At 46.8% G+C, this 16,993-nt stretch overlaps 1 protein-coding gene across 8 annotated transcripts in view; it reads right to left on the minus strand.

Moving 5' to 3' along the window:
* The window catches only part of GSK3B (glycogen synthase kinase 3 beta), a 273,947-nt gene extending 264,040 nt beyond the window's left edge, over positions 1-9,907 (minus strand). For all 8 annotated transcript variants that reach the window (XM_043538734.1, XM_043538732.1, XM_043538733.1 and 5 more), the window contains exon 1: positions 8,763-9,907. In XM_043538734.1, the coding sequence (XP_043394669.1) occupies positions 8,763-8,850 (88 nt within the window). In that variant the 5' untranslated portion in view covers positions 8,851-9,907. The remainder of the gene's footprint in view (positions 1-8,762) is intronic.
* Between the last annotated feature and the right edge of the window lie 7,086 nt (positions 9,908-16,993).

Raw genomic sequence — 16,993 nt, forward strand, 5'->3', positions numbered from 1 at the left:
GGCACGAGTTCTAGTCTGGCTCCCCAATATGCCAACCTCTTCATGGGCCACCTCAAATGCGCCACAAAACAAACTGTATAACCTGAGATACTTCAATGACATGTTCATCCTCTGGACAGATGACCTAAACTCCCTCACAGATTTCCACCACAAACATCAACCACCACCACCCATCCCCCTCTCCTCTCTATAGAACACTCCCACGCCAGCATCAACATGCTGAACACCACGATCAACTTCAACAATGGAACTACAACCAATTATATACAAAAAAACCCTGAACATCACCATACTTACTTTCACAAATTCAGAAGCCACCCCAAGAAATCTATTGTCTACAGGCAGGCAGGGACTGAGATACCACAGAATTTGCTCCAAAGAGCAAGTCCGGGATACACACCTAAACAGACTTGAAGCCACCTTCTCTAAACGAGGACATTCCGCCTGAAAAGCAGGTTGCATCATAGAACCACCAAATACCCCAGAATAACCTGCTTTAAATACAGAAAAAAAACCTGACGCCCCTTGTTGCAGAGTGGATTTGATTTAAATTGGATTTTTATGGACTTGTATGGCCTACTGCCATTATAGGTTTTCCCTTCTAGTGAGAAAATGGTATGGTAGATCTCTAATCAATGAAGACCACACTCAGAAAGATCTCAAGACTTCTGGAATATGCTGTTCAAACAGTTTCGCTTTTGTTTCTACTGCCTGTCCCTCCCTTCTCACATTTATCTCCAGACTTCTTCTCCAGATCTATTCCGCCCCCAACAATCTTCTATTCATTGAACTTTTTGAAACTTTGCACTTTTAGAGAGAGGTAAGGGATTGGCTCTGTGTACACAAATTTGCAGAGGGACAATAGGGTTGAGGTCTATTATTTCTCACCTCTATATATTTATTTATTTAAAAACATTTTTGCTGTTAACAAGCATATTATCTCTGGAGACACAAATCCACAGTTTGATGATATCTTCTAGACTGAGCACTGAGTCCCACTGGGTAGATAGAAAGATTAACCTAAATAATCTATACAGAACCGCTGCCACCCCATAAAATTCGGTCCCTAATCCATAAACTATTGGAACTCATTTACAAAACTTTTCTTAAACTACATGAATATATTGTCTCATACTATAGAATCAGAATTTATAATCCCTATTCCATGATGAGATATCTTTGAGCTATAATGTATCTTAATTAAAACTGTCTTCAGATAGGTTTTTTTCCTCAAAAAGCATTTTATAAAAAAAAAAAATCAATCATCCCATTTTTTATTATTTTTTAAATCATTGATATTTATCCACCCTGCCTTGTCGTCACCTACCATACTCCTGAAAGAACTGTTTTCCAAAAACCCCCTTCTGGCCTTTGAACAACCATCCAACATCATCAAGCTCATAAACAGAAGCAAGCTCCCGACCGACCAGGCGACAGCAACTGAAAATGACACCACATCCTGCCAGAGCAACAGATGTAAAACCTGCAGACATAACTCCATTCCCACAATCATCAGTACGCTCCACAACACAACTCAAGATCCATGGGTTCTAAACATACCTACTACAACATGCCTAACCTTAACCAGTGCACCAAATGCCCCAGCATCTATATGGGTGAAAGCAGGCAATCACTATGCTCTCAAATGAACTCTCACAGAAAAATGGTAAGACAAAAACATCCTACCACTTGTGGGCAAACACTTTTCAGAAAGTGATCACTCCATATCTGACCTCTCAGTCCTCGTTCTCAAAGGAAATCTGAGTAATACCTTCAACTTAAAATTCTTAACTTTGTTGGACACTAAAAACTATGAATTTAAGAGACACTGGATTTATGACTCATTACAATTTGTAACACAGCCTGCTACCCCTTCGTTATCCACTTTAAGTGGTCCCCAACAGCATGTGTGAAACCCCTATGCTTACTCTGTCCCACCTGGTATTTAGCTTAGATACTCTGGTTATTTTCTCCAGACCTGAGGAAGAACTCTGACACTCAAAAGCTTGTCCCTTCCACTAAAAGAAGTTGGTTCAGTAAAAGATATTACCTCACCTACCTTGTCAGTCCATGAAATAGTTTCCTCAAACTGTAAAGTGATGAGGCTTTAAATTGAATTGGACAAACTTCTACAGAATACAAAAATTCTGTACTGGCTATAGTGAGGGGATGAGCATGAGATAAGTATTAGTGGGGGAAAAGACCTATTACATCCAACATGCTGAATAAGCAAACTGAAGTGTGTTCAAATGACTAAAAGCTTTAGTGTTAATGCCCCACTGAGACGAAAGGATGCACCTCACACCTCTTAGACATACTACTGCAAGTTTTTTGCAGACTCTCAGAGCCTTTGTCTACCCTGAGGATTTTCTCTAGATCTTCACTAGTTTGGTTGGTTGGAGTAGTTTTCTTTCTAGTGATGTATATCATCTCCGGCAAGCCCGGGGCTGGGGGTTAACGGTAAGACTAATGCTTACCGGTTAACAATTTTATATTTTACATCCCTAAGTCCTGTATCAGTTTACATTTTCAAAGGCTTTCTTCATCTCTTCATCAATATTGACTATACATGTTAGTTTGAAAAAAGAAATCTCAAGTTCTGCAGAACCCATAACTACCACCGCGGCTGCCAGAATGATATTGTAGCACATCCTGTGACCTCCTAATTAAAGGCAAGGAAACAGCATCACTAACTAGAACCAGGCAGAATGTAGACAGGTAAAGTTTCCTAGTTCAATGTGTGGGTTCACACACACTGGTGTGTGAGGTGATCTAATGGTGGGTGGGAGAGAAAGAGGACAAGATTGATGGGAAGATAGGAAAATACAGTATTAAGAGAGTATATTGCTTGGATGGGGGAAAAGATGCAATGAGACAGGGGAAAAGTGTGAACATACATCAAGTAAGCTAAGGCAGAGAAAAGAAAAAAAAAAAAATAAGAGGCCTCAGGAAAAGATACACCATGATATACATCACTAGAAAGAAAACTACTCTAACCAAACTAGTGAAGCTGGAAAGGGAAAAAAGGTGTATCAGGGGCAGGAGATGAAGTAAAAAGGGTTGATTGAATTGTGTTTGGCAGTTATGTGACAAATTTCACTGGCATTCATGAAGACTGATAAATATTTTATTAACTAAGAAATTTCTGTTCTACTCAACTAGCCCTCGTAACATTTTTTTTAAAAGCATAAATACAATATTGATTGGTGATGTAGACACAGCACACGGCTGTTATATTCCCCTTTTGAAACTGCAGGAGTGTGGATTTGGGGCATGACAATATAAAGGCATTTTTCACCCTGATATGGAGTCAGGTAATTTTTTCCAATTTTTGTGTAAAGGAAACTCCCCCTCCCAGAAGTAGCCAAAAATCTGGATGAGGGATAGGTTTGCTAAAACCCACACAACTCTCAGCAGCTAGGAGGCTCTGGCGAGAGAAGATGATTTCTTTTCAGCTAGGATAGCCTTTTATTTTGGGGGTGGAGGGGGGCGTTATTTATCTTAAGCTTTTAACCAAGTTGTTGCCTCCTACCCAAAAACCTTTCTTACAGATTTATTTTGATACCATTACTATCCTAAACTAATAGGCCGTGCAACTGTCAAGCTGCTACTATGTTCCACTTTGTACGTGGCTGCATTTCAGCACTGGAGTAATATGTACTCACACAGAGCTTCTTGTGCACTTTTGGATCCTTCCATATGAAAAAACCCACTAAGTTTAAGTAAGTAGTAGAAACAATGAACTTGAACAAAAGGCAAGTTTGCTGTTGGGGCAAAATTCTTTTAGAATTAATTGCTACATAGTCTAAATTATGAAAATGCAAGAGGCCATCAACTTACACACATTACTCAAGAAAATACAGTATATACTCGTTCATTAGCCAGTTCGTTTATAAGCCGACCCCCCCGCCCCAAGATGGATAGGTAAAAATTGTAAAAACTCTATGACCCTTTCATAAGCGGACACTATATTTCAGGGGTTGGCAAACTTTGGCTCCCGGCCCACCAGGGTATGCCACTGGCGGGTTGGGACGTTTTGTTTACCTGGAGCATCTGCAGGCACGGAGCCCCTCAGCTCCCGGTGGCCGCCGTTCGCCGTTCCCGGCCACAGGGAGCTGAGGGGCTCCGTGCCTGCAGATGCTCCAGATAAACAAAATGACATTGTATTAGATATTCCATTCAATGATTTCATAGAGTTTAAAATCATTAAATATTGGTGTAGACCCATTTATAAGCCGAACCCCACTCTTTGATGCGTCACTTTTTTACCAAAAATATTCGGCTTATGAATGAGTATACATGGTAGCTAGATTTGGGCATTTAACCCAAAGTAAGTAGCTGTGCAGCATTCACTAAATTTATTTTAATGAAAAATTACAAGTAATTCTATTACATGTATACGACATTTACATATTCAGTGAATAGTTTATTGCAACCCTTGAGAAGAATTAGCCTGTTATTAAGGACTGTGGGCAGAGACAAAGTAACAGTTTGAAGACAGTATTTTTAAGTGTATCAAGTCTTAAATGTTCTTTAAAACACTTTCTTTCATAATCAACAGCAGTTTCACAGCCATGAAAGGTTACTGTTTAAATCTGCAAGTTGTGAGTTTTCCCATTTAAGACTTGTATTTTTATGAAAAGATGCATTTTTTGTTGTGTGTTGCAAGACCGCACTTCATTTTCAGGATAATTTCTCATGTTTGCTTCCAGTTGTACATCATTTCCCAGAATAAAGCAACTAGGTACAGCACTAAGCCATGGTAAGCTCCATACCTCAATTTCGGCAAATGGATTTTACTGGCAAGCATCAATTTAAACAGCAACCCAGAAGTCCTAACGTTATTAGCTGAATGTTTATATTTAAACTTACAAATCCAACTAACATATTTACCTTTTAAATATGATTAAGATCACAGCTAGACCTTTCAAAATGAAAAATACATCTAATATTTTTTATATTGCCCTCAATTCATTCCTAGGAACTAGTACAGGCCCAACCAGTATGTCTTTTTAAGGAACACAAAAAAAAAGGTTTTTTGCACAGAATAAGTTTGCAAATCCAATATTATAGAACTGTAAACACAGAGGAAGCCACTTGAAGTTAACTAAATTTAAAAATATACAATTCAGGGGAGCATAAGTGCTCTCAAAACCAAAACAAAAAGCTACCTAGTGGATCTTGGAAGATGCTCTTAACACTGACAAGGCAACATCTACTTCTACCTTTGGTGAAAGAATCCTGGGACACCACAATCCCTACAACTGTTATCCCAGACAGGTGGACAGCATGTGAAGCACAAATGACAAGTTCCCTTTACTGGAGCTGGGAAAGGAGAGGTGCTGGGAATCTTATGCCAGTCCCTGGATCTAGCTTCAAGTCTCATTCTTTCGTATCAGCCTGCAGTGAGTGAGCGAGCATCTGATAAATTTAGGGGAAAAACACATATACTCCCTGCTGTTGAACTGAAGGAGCATTCACTATGTTCCCACCCAGATCCTCCTGGATGCTGTGATGGTAGGTAGAGTCTCTGCTACTCTGCCCCTCCCACAGCCTCCACTTTTGGAGTCCTCTCTTCCTCCAGAGTAGTTACAGTGCCCGACTGCGGCTGCTCCTCCTGTCTTTCCACAGCAGCAACAGAGCAAGATTTACTTGGTCATTCAGTTTCATTACTACTCACAGAATTATGAATAGAAGCAGTGAAAGAGACCCAAAATAGGTCAGTTTTCACTCTGCCACAGTTTAGGAAGTTCTGATCAGTTTCAGAGGCACCAGAGCTGCCTGCAGACTTCAGAAACCGCACTGCATCAATATACAGATGGTCATATACAGGAATTTTTTTTCACAACCAAAATGGCTAGAAACATCATTAAAAAAAGTAAAGCCTACTTTTCCAAGACCTGAACTCTGATTATTTGAATCTTGCCTCATCATACCCAAAGAGGCCACCAAAAATTCTGAATCCCATTAGAAGTTACCCTTTTCGGCATATGGCAGTCTTGCTGTCCTCCAGACCAGACACTGTCTCCTACTCCACACAGTCCTTGCCTCTGCTGCTCTGATTATATATCCTTTTAAAAAAAAGGAGTACTTGTGGAACCTTAGAGACTAACTAATTTATATGAGCATAAGCTTTTGTGAGCTACAGCTCACGAAAGCTTATGCTCAAATAAATTGGTTAGTCTCTAAGGTGCCACAAGTACTCCTTTTCTTTTTGCGGATACAGACTAACACGGCTGCTACTCTGAAACGTATCCTTTTAAAGACACCAACAGGACATGGAGCACATGATCACAATGGGGGCGGGGGAAAAGAGGGGTATCACCATTATGGGCGCTTTATGTTAAGGCCTTTGCTTCCCCATTGTGTTATACATTTGGGATTTAATCGTATTTGCTGACAGCCTAAACCAATTTATGGGCATGCATCTACCTAGACTTTGACCTCAAATAGGAAGAGAGACTCAAACCAAACCTTCAAAAATAAGAGGAAAAGCTTAAAGACCATTTTAGTTTCTGATCATGACAGCTCTAGATCTGGGTCTACTTTACACATAGTCACATGCAGATTATTGATTAACACCTCCTGCTTCCCTCATATAAGGAGAATGAGAATAAAATGGAGACATACAATATTCTCCATATAAATGGAGAGTGAAATGCGTTATTGCAATATCTAATCAACTGTACAGTCTCATGTTGCTAATATGGGCTAACTACTCAAAATGTTCATTCATACTGCAGGTACTCTGATCACACAGACTGACAGGGTAGACTTCAGACCATAAAGCCAATATTTTCCTCAAAGCTCCAACCACAGTGGAAGGCATCTTAGACTAGAAAATACAAGAATTTCTGACAAACGTTTGAAAGCTCACAATTACCTAAAGCTTTGATGTGAACTAAAGCTTCACATGTACAGTAAAGCAATATGATATAAACACAGCTTTGCCAGTCAAAATGCAAGTCTCAAAGTGAACAGTTTAAATAATATGATGTATATTAGACACTCACAGTCCTTTTATAAAGCCATCCAGATTTCTACAAGAGTGGAACTGAAGTGCCTTTGAATGGAAATTATTCACATAGATAAGCAAGATCATTTTACCTTTGCATGTGAATATACTTAAACCAGGAATCAACAAATTCCAGATTATAAATATGTAATCGATCTTTGAAACACACAATAGGGCCTTTTTCCTCCAACACTTTATCTTTCAGATTAATAGAATTAAATATATATTTCTAATTCTCCTCAAAATCCCAATGCCATAAACTGGGAGATCAAAGATGAGCACATATTAAACCACTTACCCAATTTCAAATATACATGTAATACTACTGTTTAGAATGGGGCCACAGGCCTCATCCTTAAAAAATATTTCTCAAATTCTGAAAGCCAGTGAAAAAGAACATACACAGTACATCATATTCAAGAATTTTTTTCACAGCACATTTAACAGAGCCTGAAACACAAGATATTATGGGGATAGAGACCTTTCTAAGGCTCCTGGTAAGCTTGCACAAAAAAAGTGCACACACCCCAGTTGTGGGTGCATACTTACAGCAGGGGTGAAAGTAAGTAGAGTGACTTACTGGTACGCTGGGGCCAGCTCTGGCCCCTGGAAGGGGCGGGGCCTAGGGTGGAAGGGCGGGGCTAAGGGGGTCAGAGCCAGCCCCAGCCCATCCTGTAAGGTAAGTGCCCCGCCCTTCCTTCTCCTCCTTCCCCCCCCCCCACCCACCGGGGTAGCAGCAGCAGCCCCAGGGCTCTGGGGGCTATTTAAAGGGCCCGGGGCTCCCCTGCTTCTACTACCCCGGTCCTTTAATTAGCCACTGGAGCTCTGGGGACGCAGCGGGGATCCAGCGGCTATTTAAAGGACTGGGGCAGTAGAAGCAGGTCAGCCACAGGCCCTTTAAATAGCCCCCAGAGCCCTGGGGTAGCAGGGGTTACAGGGGCTATTTAAAGGGCCGGGGCTCCAGCTGCCTCTGCCGCCCTGGTCCTTTAAATAGCCCCCAGAGCCCTGGGGTAGCGGCGGCAGGGCTCCAGCAGCTATTTAAAGGGCCAGGGCGGTAGAAGTAGGGGAGCCCCAGGCCCCCCGCCGCTACCCCAGGGTTCCAGCAGCGGGGCTCTGGAGGCAATTTAAAGGGCGTAGGGCTCCATCCACTGCTGGGGGCCCCAGGCCCTTTAAATTGCCCCCTTGGGAAGCCGGGCTGCCCCAGTACTGTGCACCGGCTCTTGCTAGTATGCCGTACGGGGCCTATCAGCTTATTTTCACCTCCAACTTATAGCAAACATTACACTTTCCACGAGGTCACACAACAGAAAATGTTTAGAAGCATACAACTGTACAAATATGTGAGATGATCACATGTGCATGTAATTCATTTCCTTCCCTCGGTTGCTCCATAGACAGAAACGCAGCACATAGCTCTTTAAAACCAAATTGCAACAGAAATATTCCCTTTAACTAGCTAGTCAAATTAACAACATTATTATAGATAAAAGGCAGAAAGCAGCACCAAACAAATATTTCTTGTTAAAAAGGAGGCCCAAAGGGAAACCATGGTGTGTGCCTATTCAAGGTTAATGGGGGGGGGGGGGGAGCTATTTCATCCAGTGCTAGAGACAGCCTAGATCTTCTTCCACTGACCAGCCCAGAATCCCTCACACGATTACGTTTACTGACAAACAACAATACAAATTCTCTTTTAAAAACCCAATGTTTAATCTGCACAGGGTGTGGGTGCGGAATCAATACTCACTGCTAACTTTCATGCTGCCAAATGCTGAAGGCTGCTGCACTGGTTTGCAGCTCTCTGCAAAGGAGGTGGTTCTGGGCCGCCCTGACATGGTCTCTCTCTCTCTCCCTCTGATCACCTCTCCTCCTTTCTTCCTTTCGCCTTCTTCTCTTCCTGGTGGTTGGTGTGCGTGCCTCTCTCTCAGGTGGAGAGGGATAAAAAATGCAACATTAAATTCCAGCCCCCTCCCCTTCAGGGGAAACCCTCTCCCCCTCTGGATCTCTCTTCTCAGGGCTTCTTCACTCCTCGTTTATAAAACCATCCTTCCCAGCAGCACCACTGGGTCCAACAACTGCCTCCACCCAGCACACAAGCCCCCTACCCCCGATGCTGCTCCTGCTGCGGGCTGGGAAACAGTGGGGGTTGCTAGGCCTTGCTGCCCCCACCCTGGGAGTCAGTCACATGGGGCGCAGGCTACAGCCGAGCTCCTCTTCTTCCCTCGCTGGTTTTTCTCCTTCTCTCTCCCCCCCCTCCTCTTAGGGAGGCAGCAGCGATGGCACTATTTTCTCCGGCGGAAGGATCTCCGGCTCTACGCGTTGCTCCGCGAGCCGATGGCAAAGGCGAGCGTGGAAGAGGACCCGGCGCGGGCGCTGGGATCCTCGGCGGGCGGAGTGGGGGAGTGAAGCGGTCGGGCGCCCTCGCTCGCTCCGGCTCCTCAGTGCGGGGATGAGGCGACGGCTCCGGCGCGGCTCCTCATAGCGCCCGCAGGGGCAGCGGACGGCGGCTCGCGCTGAGGCGGCTGCAATGCGGGCCGCGGCCGGAGGCGGCGGCACAGGCCATGGCGGCGGCTCCCGGCCCCGGCTCCTCCTCAGCCGGCTTCAGAGCCCTGGCGGCGGCGGCTGCTCCCCTGGGCGCCCAGGGCACATGGGACCCGCCGACGCGGCCGGACCCTCCTGCCGCTCCCCCCGCCGGTTCCGGCGCCGGCAGCTGCTGCCTCCTGCCGGGAGCCCCCGCGGCCGCGCCGATCAGTCCCTTTGTCCCCGCTGCTGCTGCCGCCGCCGCTCCGTGCCGGGCTCCTGCTGCTGCGGCTGCTGCGGCCGCCGCTGCGCTCTGTGTGTGCCGTGCGCCAACGCCGCGCAGCCGCCTATCCCCGTCGCCGCCCTACGCTGCGCAACGGCCCTAAGCAGCCTCTGTGAATACCCAGTCAAACCGCCCGAGCCCACCGCACGGCAACACCCGAAGCACATCGGGGCCAATCCCGCGGTGGATACGGTAATTACCTCACCCGCGTGGGGCCAATCACCGAGCGGGAACGGAAACATCCGGAATACATCGGGACCAATCGTGAGGCCGGTACGGAACTAGCCGAACCTACCCGAAGATAATCAGAGACCCAATCAAAAGCCGTTGCCACCGCCCTAGCAGCCCCAAGGGCCGATCCAATGGAAAGAGCTTTCTCCTCAAGCCAATCAGAAGCCGCTCAGTCACTCTGCAGGGCTTCAAACTGAAGCCTGGGGCGCTGAGCGGCTGAGGCTGTGATTGGCTATCCGGGCAGCGTGCTGTAACTTGTCATGTGATTGGCTAAGAGGGATGAGGCGGCTAGCCAGTTCTCTGCGCGGTACCAATCTCCAGCGACGTGCTGCCTGTAACGCGCATCCCTATTGGGGGAGGGGCGGGCCAGGGGCGAAGCCGCGGCGCTGAGCCCATTCATGCCCGAGGGGAGGACCCGAGCCCGGCCCTTTCCCGCGCGGGGAGGGGCTGCTCTCACACCCCGCCGTGACCTGAGGAGGCGGCGGGCGGGGGAGCAGCTGCAGCCGCCTGCGGGGTGGCTCCGGCTCCGCCCGCGCAGCTCAACGTGGCACCGCGCGGCCCGTCTGCAGCAGCGCGCCGCGGTGACCTCACACACAGCGGCCCCGGGCACCCCCCGCCCGGCTGGCGGCTGGGAGGTGCCAACGCAGCCCTGGCTCTGCCCAGGGTCGCCCTGGGGTCTCCGGGCATGAAGGATGACTCTTTAATTAAAGAGCGTGTCATGTGATGAAACCTCCAGGAATCCCTCCAGCCACAGCTAGCAACCCGAGCTTGCCCTGCGCCCGCCCGCACCTGCTCCCCCTGCCTCGATAGCCTGAGCCCACAGCCCCCCACAGCTGCGCCTGCTGCGAGCCCGCCTGACAAAGGCGTAGCGCTGCACCTGTTCCCTTCCCTTCACAGGGGTTGGCAGGGAATAGGTGGTACAGGATGGGGGCTGGCGAATGTTCAGGGTGCATGCGGGGCGGGGGGGGGTGTCGCATTAAGCATGAGCAACACCTGTGGTCCGCTGGTAAAGCCTGTCCATCAACGCACACCCTTGTGCAGTCTCTGTGTGCCGCAGGTGTAACAGGAATGACTGTTTCAAAGAGTTTAAAAATGGTGTTGGGGTGCTTTTATGTAACTTTTGCCTTTAAGGCCAACTGTCTAAATTACCTTGAGTTTTGCTCTACATGGCACAGGAACTTCTTTAAAATGTCCAAAAATAGTTATGTGAAACAAAATGTTAGGATTTAAGGTCTATTATCTTGGGAATTTCCTAAAAGTAAGTGTTGGGGGAAGCTGTGAATCTTCTGTGTGTAATTATATGAAGTTACCATTCTGATCTCTGCCAAGACATAAAAGATCAGACTTCCAATCTGTCACTACTACTGCACTGAATAGTCCCTGTCATGCACCTTAGGAAATTTTTGTGGAGAAATTCCACAGTTGGGGAAAGGAGACATTTCTATGAAAGGTTTCAGAGTAGAAGCCATGTTACTCTTTATCTGCAAAAAGAACAGGAGGACTTGTGGCACCTTAGAGACTAACAAATTTATTAGCGCACAAACTTTCGTGGATGCATAGAATGGAACATATACTAAGAAGATAGATATATATATATATATACATACAGAGAAGGTGGATATGGCAACTTCCACCTTCTCTGTATGTCTATGTATTTCTATGAAAGGTTGCTTTTAAAAAAAAAAAGATGACAAGATGCTTAGACTAGGTTTGGAAAACTGAAAGTAGCCTGGGATTATCAGGCAGAGGGGAACAGGAGGATTTGGTAAATGGTGTGTGATAAATTCAGAACCATGTGATAAAGTTTAAAACTAATTCAAAATGGTCCTGCTCAGCACTTTGCTCATCTCAGGGCACAGGGAAACCTAGTACAGGTTTCTTTACCACATGGCTATCAAACCACATAAACCACAGATTTGATAGATGGGTACGATGCTTACCAAAAACTGAAACAGGATAAGTGAGGCCTAGTCTATATTTTGCTGGTGTAGCTATATGGCAAACCCTCCTTAATGCAGACACAGTTTCAACAAAACAAAGTGTTTCTGACAGTGTAGCTTATACGGGTTCATTGAGCAAACAAAAGCACTTTTCTGCCAGTATAACTCTGTCTACTCTAGGACTTTTCCCAGCATAAAAATGTTGAGGAAAAAAATCACACCCCGAGCTGAAATTGCTGTACCAGCAAACATTTCTAGTGCAGACCTGGCTGATGGTAACTAAAACCCTATCCTTTATAACAACTTTATTTCCGAGTAGAAATGCTGCTTTAAAAATAAACTCGGTAACTAACTCAAAATGGTCCTTTGCTCACCCCAGCGCAGTGTAGCCAAGGATGCTTGCTGGAAGTATTCTGGTCTTTCTGGGAAATTCTAAGTAGTCCAAGGGACCAGAGATTATTTAAGGTCTGGATCTCATGAACTACCAGGGATAGAAACTATAATCCTCTACCATTGAAAAGTTAAAAGTCCCATGAAATCTGGTTACAGTGAACTTCAAGGGCAGCTGCTGGCCGCAGGATAAATATTGATAGTGCCCAGCTATATATTATATTGTAGTTCTTTTTTATAATTATAATGAAATTCATGTAATTTAAAAAAAAATCACCGATCACGATCCGTGTCGCACCGCTTACATTCTGAAATCCACCTTCCTGGACTTCCTTGCAGCAAACTCACTTCCCAGATGTATATGGTCTTGCTGTGGATTTTTTTTAAATGTAATTACATATTCGCAACACTACGAGCCCATGTTTCGGAAACTGGGTGGCTCTTGGAGGGCCTACATGTGCCCTGGTGCTGAGGGACTCCAGGACCCTCCAGCGTGGAGGAGGGGCTCTCAGATCTGTTTTCTCTGGGGGCTGGGAGAGGGAGGGGAGGCGGAAAAGCAGATGGATGGAGGACCCTAGTCCTGCTGGGAGGTAGAGAGAGCAGACTTGTGGGATCCCAGGACCTGGTACTGCGGGTAGGGGGACCCCCAAGACTGGAGAGCTGAAAGGCAAGGAGGACCCTGAGGAAGGGGGGTGATAAGGGTTGGCCCCGGCCTGGAGGTGGCATTGGAGGACCCCAACCAGTGCTGGGAGAGGGGAGAAAGGGCAGTGGAGTGGGAGGTGTGAGGTACTGGGGGGACACCAGTGCTGGGTGAGGGACGATGGAGACTACTGGCTGACCCTCACCTGTGCTAGGGACGAGGAGGCCCCCTGTGTTGGTGGAGGGTCCCGACAGAAAATGGAAGGGTCCATCCTTGGCGGAAGGGTAGGGTCAGCCTGCCCTGCCACTAGTGGTTGGGGGACACTAGGACTCTGCAGTGGCAGGCGATGTTGGGAGCCGGCAGAGCGGAGCAGGCTGGGGCAAGCCTGTGGGGCTGCGGGCAAGAAAAAGAAATAAATGCCCAGCTGGTGAATGCAGGGGGTGGGTCCGACCCCTGCTGCTGCTGTCAGGCCCCCCACTAGTCCCCCAGGCCACCCTGCCCCCCCGGCATCACCCTGAAGCGCAGGTCCCCGCAAAGTGCAGGGCCTGGGGCAGTTGCCCCTGTCCATCCTATGGACGGGACTGCTCTGCTTTTCACATAATGTGTAATTAAACTGTGGAACTCATTGGCACAGAATGTCACTGAGGCCAAGAACTTAGTCCTGGATCCACAAAGGCACTTAGGCACCTAAAGCCCAGACTTAGGAGGCTAAGTCCCAGTTTTAGGCACCACTGCAATCCACAAAACCCACACTTGGTCCCTACATTTTTGCTGTAAAAGGTCCAGTAGGTGCCTAAGTTTCTGCCTCTAAGTATGAGTGCCGCTGCCTCAGGCAGGTGTCCAGATGCCTATCTCACACCTAACACCCAGCATGATACTCAAACCAGGTGAAGATAGGCAGGGCAGCACCTATGTCACCTGCAGGGTTTGATCTGGTACAATGTTCAGAGCATACCTGGCTCCACACAAGTTAGCCAAAAAAGGAGGCAGCCTCCCTGATTACCTTTAGCCCAGGGGTTAGGATACTTAACTAGGAGGTGGGAGACCATAGTTCAATTTCCTCTTCTGCCTCATGAGGCAAAGGGAGTTAAACAGGGTTTTCCCATCTCTCAGATGAGGTGATTGGACCATGGGATAATTCTGATGGAGGTTTCTCTCATATTCTGTTGTTGAAGCCATTCCACTTTGTATAAATAATCCAATATTAATTGGGCCAGAAACATTGAGAATGACTCTATAGTTGAGTGGCTAAATGAGGCAGGGGTTCTGTGGAAAAAATAGTATGTGATCACATAAAGATTTATAATAATGCATATGCACATGGGGGCCAAATTAAGGTTACACAAGCAAACTTAATTCTGGTATTTCCTAACTTTTGAGGGCTTGATTTTGCAACCTTAATGCTCTTTTATCATAGTTTTAGGGGCTTTTTTAAAGGAAACTTTTTTTTAAAATCCCTGCATGGATCATAAGCAGGGCTGAAATCTTTCAATCCACCACACAGAGTTTTGCCACTTGAAGTAATGAAGTAACTGCTAGCAGAAGTAGGATGTTATCCTCTATGTGGACCAGGACCAAAGGGATATAAGTCATACCTTGCTGTGGGTTTCATAGCTATTTGCTGACAGCAAAGGAATGGTGAGACTAAGGAATCCTGGGTTCCATTCCCAGCTGTGGAGGGGAGTGTCTTCTAGTGGGCACAGACCCTCTTGCCTGTTCCACACTCTTTCAGTCTTGCCACAGACCTGTCTTTTCCCTACCCCTAGCTTTTCATCCCTGTCCCTTTCTCATTGGTGCATCCTTGTGTCCCTCTCCAGGCTCCTCATCCAATCTTAGTCTCTTTCACCTCCACCCTGTACATAGCTCTTTTCCCCAATCTCTTTGCCCAACCAGCTTCCCCCACACTCCAGCTCCTTGTCAGATCTATCTTCTCTGCCCACCAGCCCCCATTTCCCTCCTCCCAGGACTCATTTGCTCTCAGTGTCCTCCCCCTTCCCCCCCCCCCCCGCAACCAGTCCCTCACCTGCTCACAATCTCACACCCCCTTATTCCCAGCTCCTACTGTCTCTTTCCCCACCCTTCAGTCCCAGTCTCACCAGGCTCTTCATCTCAATCTTCTTTCCCTTCCTCCTGGTTTGACTCTTGTACCCACTGTATTCAAGTCAGGCAGCTTCCTACTCCACACTGCCTGGGCACCAGCAGGCGATGGGATGGGAGCATGTGTCTTTGAAAGCACAAGAGAAACTGCATCTCTGTTCTCAGTTCTGTTGCCTAGCACCACAGCAATCCAGAGCAGCAACTACAGAGAACTTCAGGATTTGCCCATGTAGCCTTGGGCTGGAGCATGCTCAATCACTCTCTGGGGATGGCACATGTGCGGTCTGGTCAGCCCTAGAACCTATGAGGAGATGGAACATGCTCAGGGTGCATAGAATCTTCAGAGATTTTAGCCACTAAACTTTCTAAAAAGTCACCACTGAGTATGTGCAAACTAAGATTTTTCTATAGCTCAGCCAAATTTGGGTAGATTTACACAGGACCAGAACAAGGCACAAGTCTGGCATAAAGGCCAAATTTCTGCTAATTTTCAAACTCCAAAGCGTGGGGTGCTAATGTTTCCCACAGAAAAAGTTACCTGGATGCATTTACAGGGGAATCTCAAGCAATAGTAAAGAGGTTATTTTACCTCTATATTTGGCACTTGTGCAACCGCTGCTGAAGTACTGTGTCCAGTTCTGGGTGTCAACAATTCAAGAAGGATGGTGATAAGCTGGAGAGGGTTCAGAGAAGAGTCACATGAATGATTAAAGGATTGGAAAACATGCCTTTATGTGATAGACTCCAGGAGCTCAATCTATTTATCTTAACAAAGAGAGGGTTAAGGCAGCGTTTCCCAAACTTGGGATGCCGCTTGTTCAGGGAAAGCCCCTGGTGAGCCGGACCGGTTTGTTTACCTGCTGTGTCCGCAAGTTCGGCCGATTGCGGCTCCCACTGGCCGCGGTTCGCCTCTGCAGGCCTATGGGGGCTGTGGGAAGCCGCGGGGGCCGAGGGACGTACTGGCCGCCACTTCCCACGGCCCCCATTGGCCTGGAGCGGCGAACCGCAGCCAGTAGGAGCCGCGATCGGCCGAACCTGCGGACGCAGCAGGTAAACAAACCGGCCCAGCTCGCCAGGGGCGTTCCCTGAACAAGCGGCGCCCCTAGTTTGGGAAACACTGGGTTAAGGGATGACTTAATTACTGTCTACAAGTACCTACATGGGGGAAATTATTTGATAATGAGCTCTTCAATCTAGCAGAGGAAAGTATAACAATCCAATGGCTGGAAGTTGAAGCTAGATAAATTCAGACTGGAAATAAGATGCAAAATTTTAACAGTGAGGGTAATTAACCACTGAAACAATTTACCAAGGGTGGGTGTGGATTCTCCATCACTGGCCATTTTTAAATGATTGGATGTTTTTCTAAAAGATCTGCTCTGGGAATTATTTAGGGAAGTTCTATGGCCTGTGTTATACAGGAGGTCAGACTAGATGATCACAATGGTCCCTTCTGGCCTTGGAATCTATGAATATACAGGTTTCAGAGTAGCAGCCGTGTTAGTCTGTATCCGCAAAAAGAAAAGGAGGACTTTTGTTAGTCTCTAAGGTGCCACAAGTCCTCCTTTTCTTTTTATGAATTTACAGAGTCCCTGTACATTATTGTCTGCCAGGCTCTGTGCCTCTCACAAAGAAAGCTCAGGTTCATTCACTAACTTCCTGGCTTGAGCCTTCCTTCAGCAACCAAGTCTGGCCAGCCACAGTCCTCAGACCATACCTTGCCTCCCAGCAAGGCTTCTAGTTCCTGACTATCCCTACCTTTCTACACTCTTTCCCTTCCCAGCCTCCACTGCTGGAGTTCCCCCTTTTTAAAACCTAATCCAGAGCAAGTGTGGGTATCTGGCCTTTAACCCTCTCCAGCCCAGGATGGGATCTCA

Source organism: Chelonia mydas, chromosome 1 (assembly GCF_015237465.2).
Source record: "Chelonia mydas isolate rCheMyd1 chromosome 1, rCheMyd1.pri.v2, whole genome shotgun sequence".
Classification (NCBI taxonomy): Eukaryota; Metazoa; Chordata; order Testudines; family Cheloniidae; genus Chelonia; species Chelonia mydas.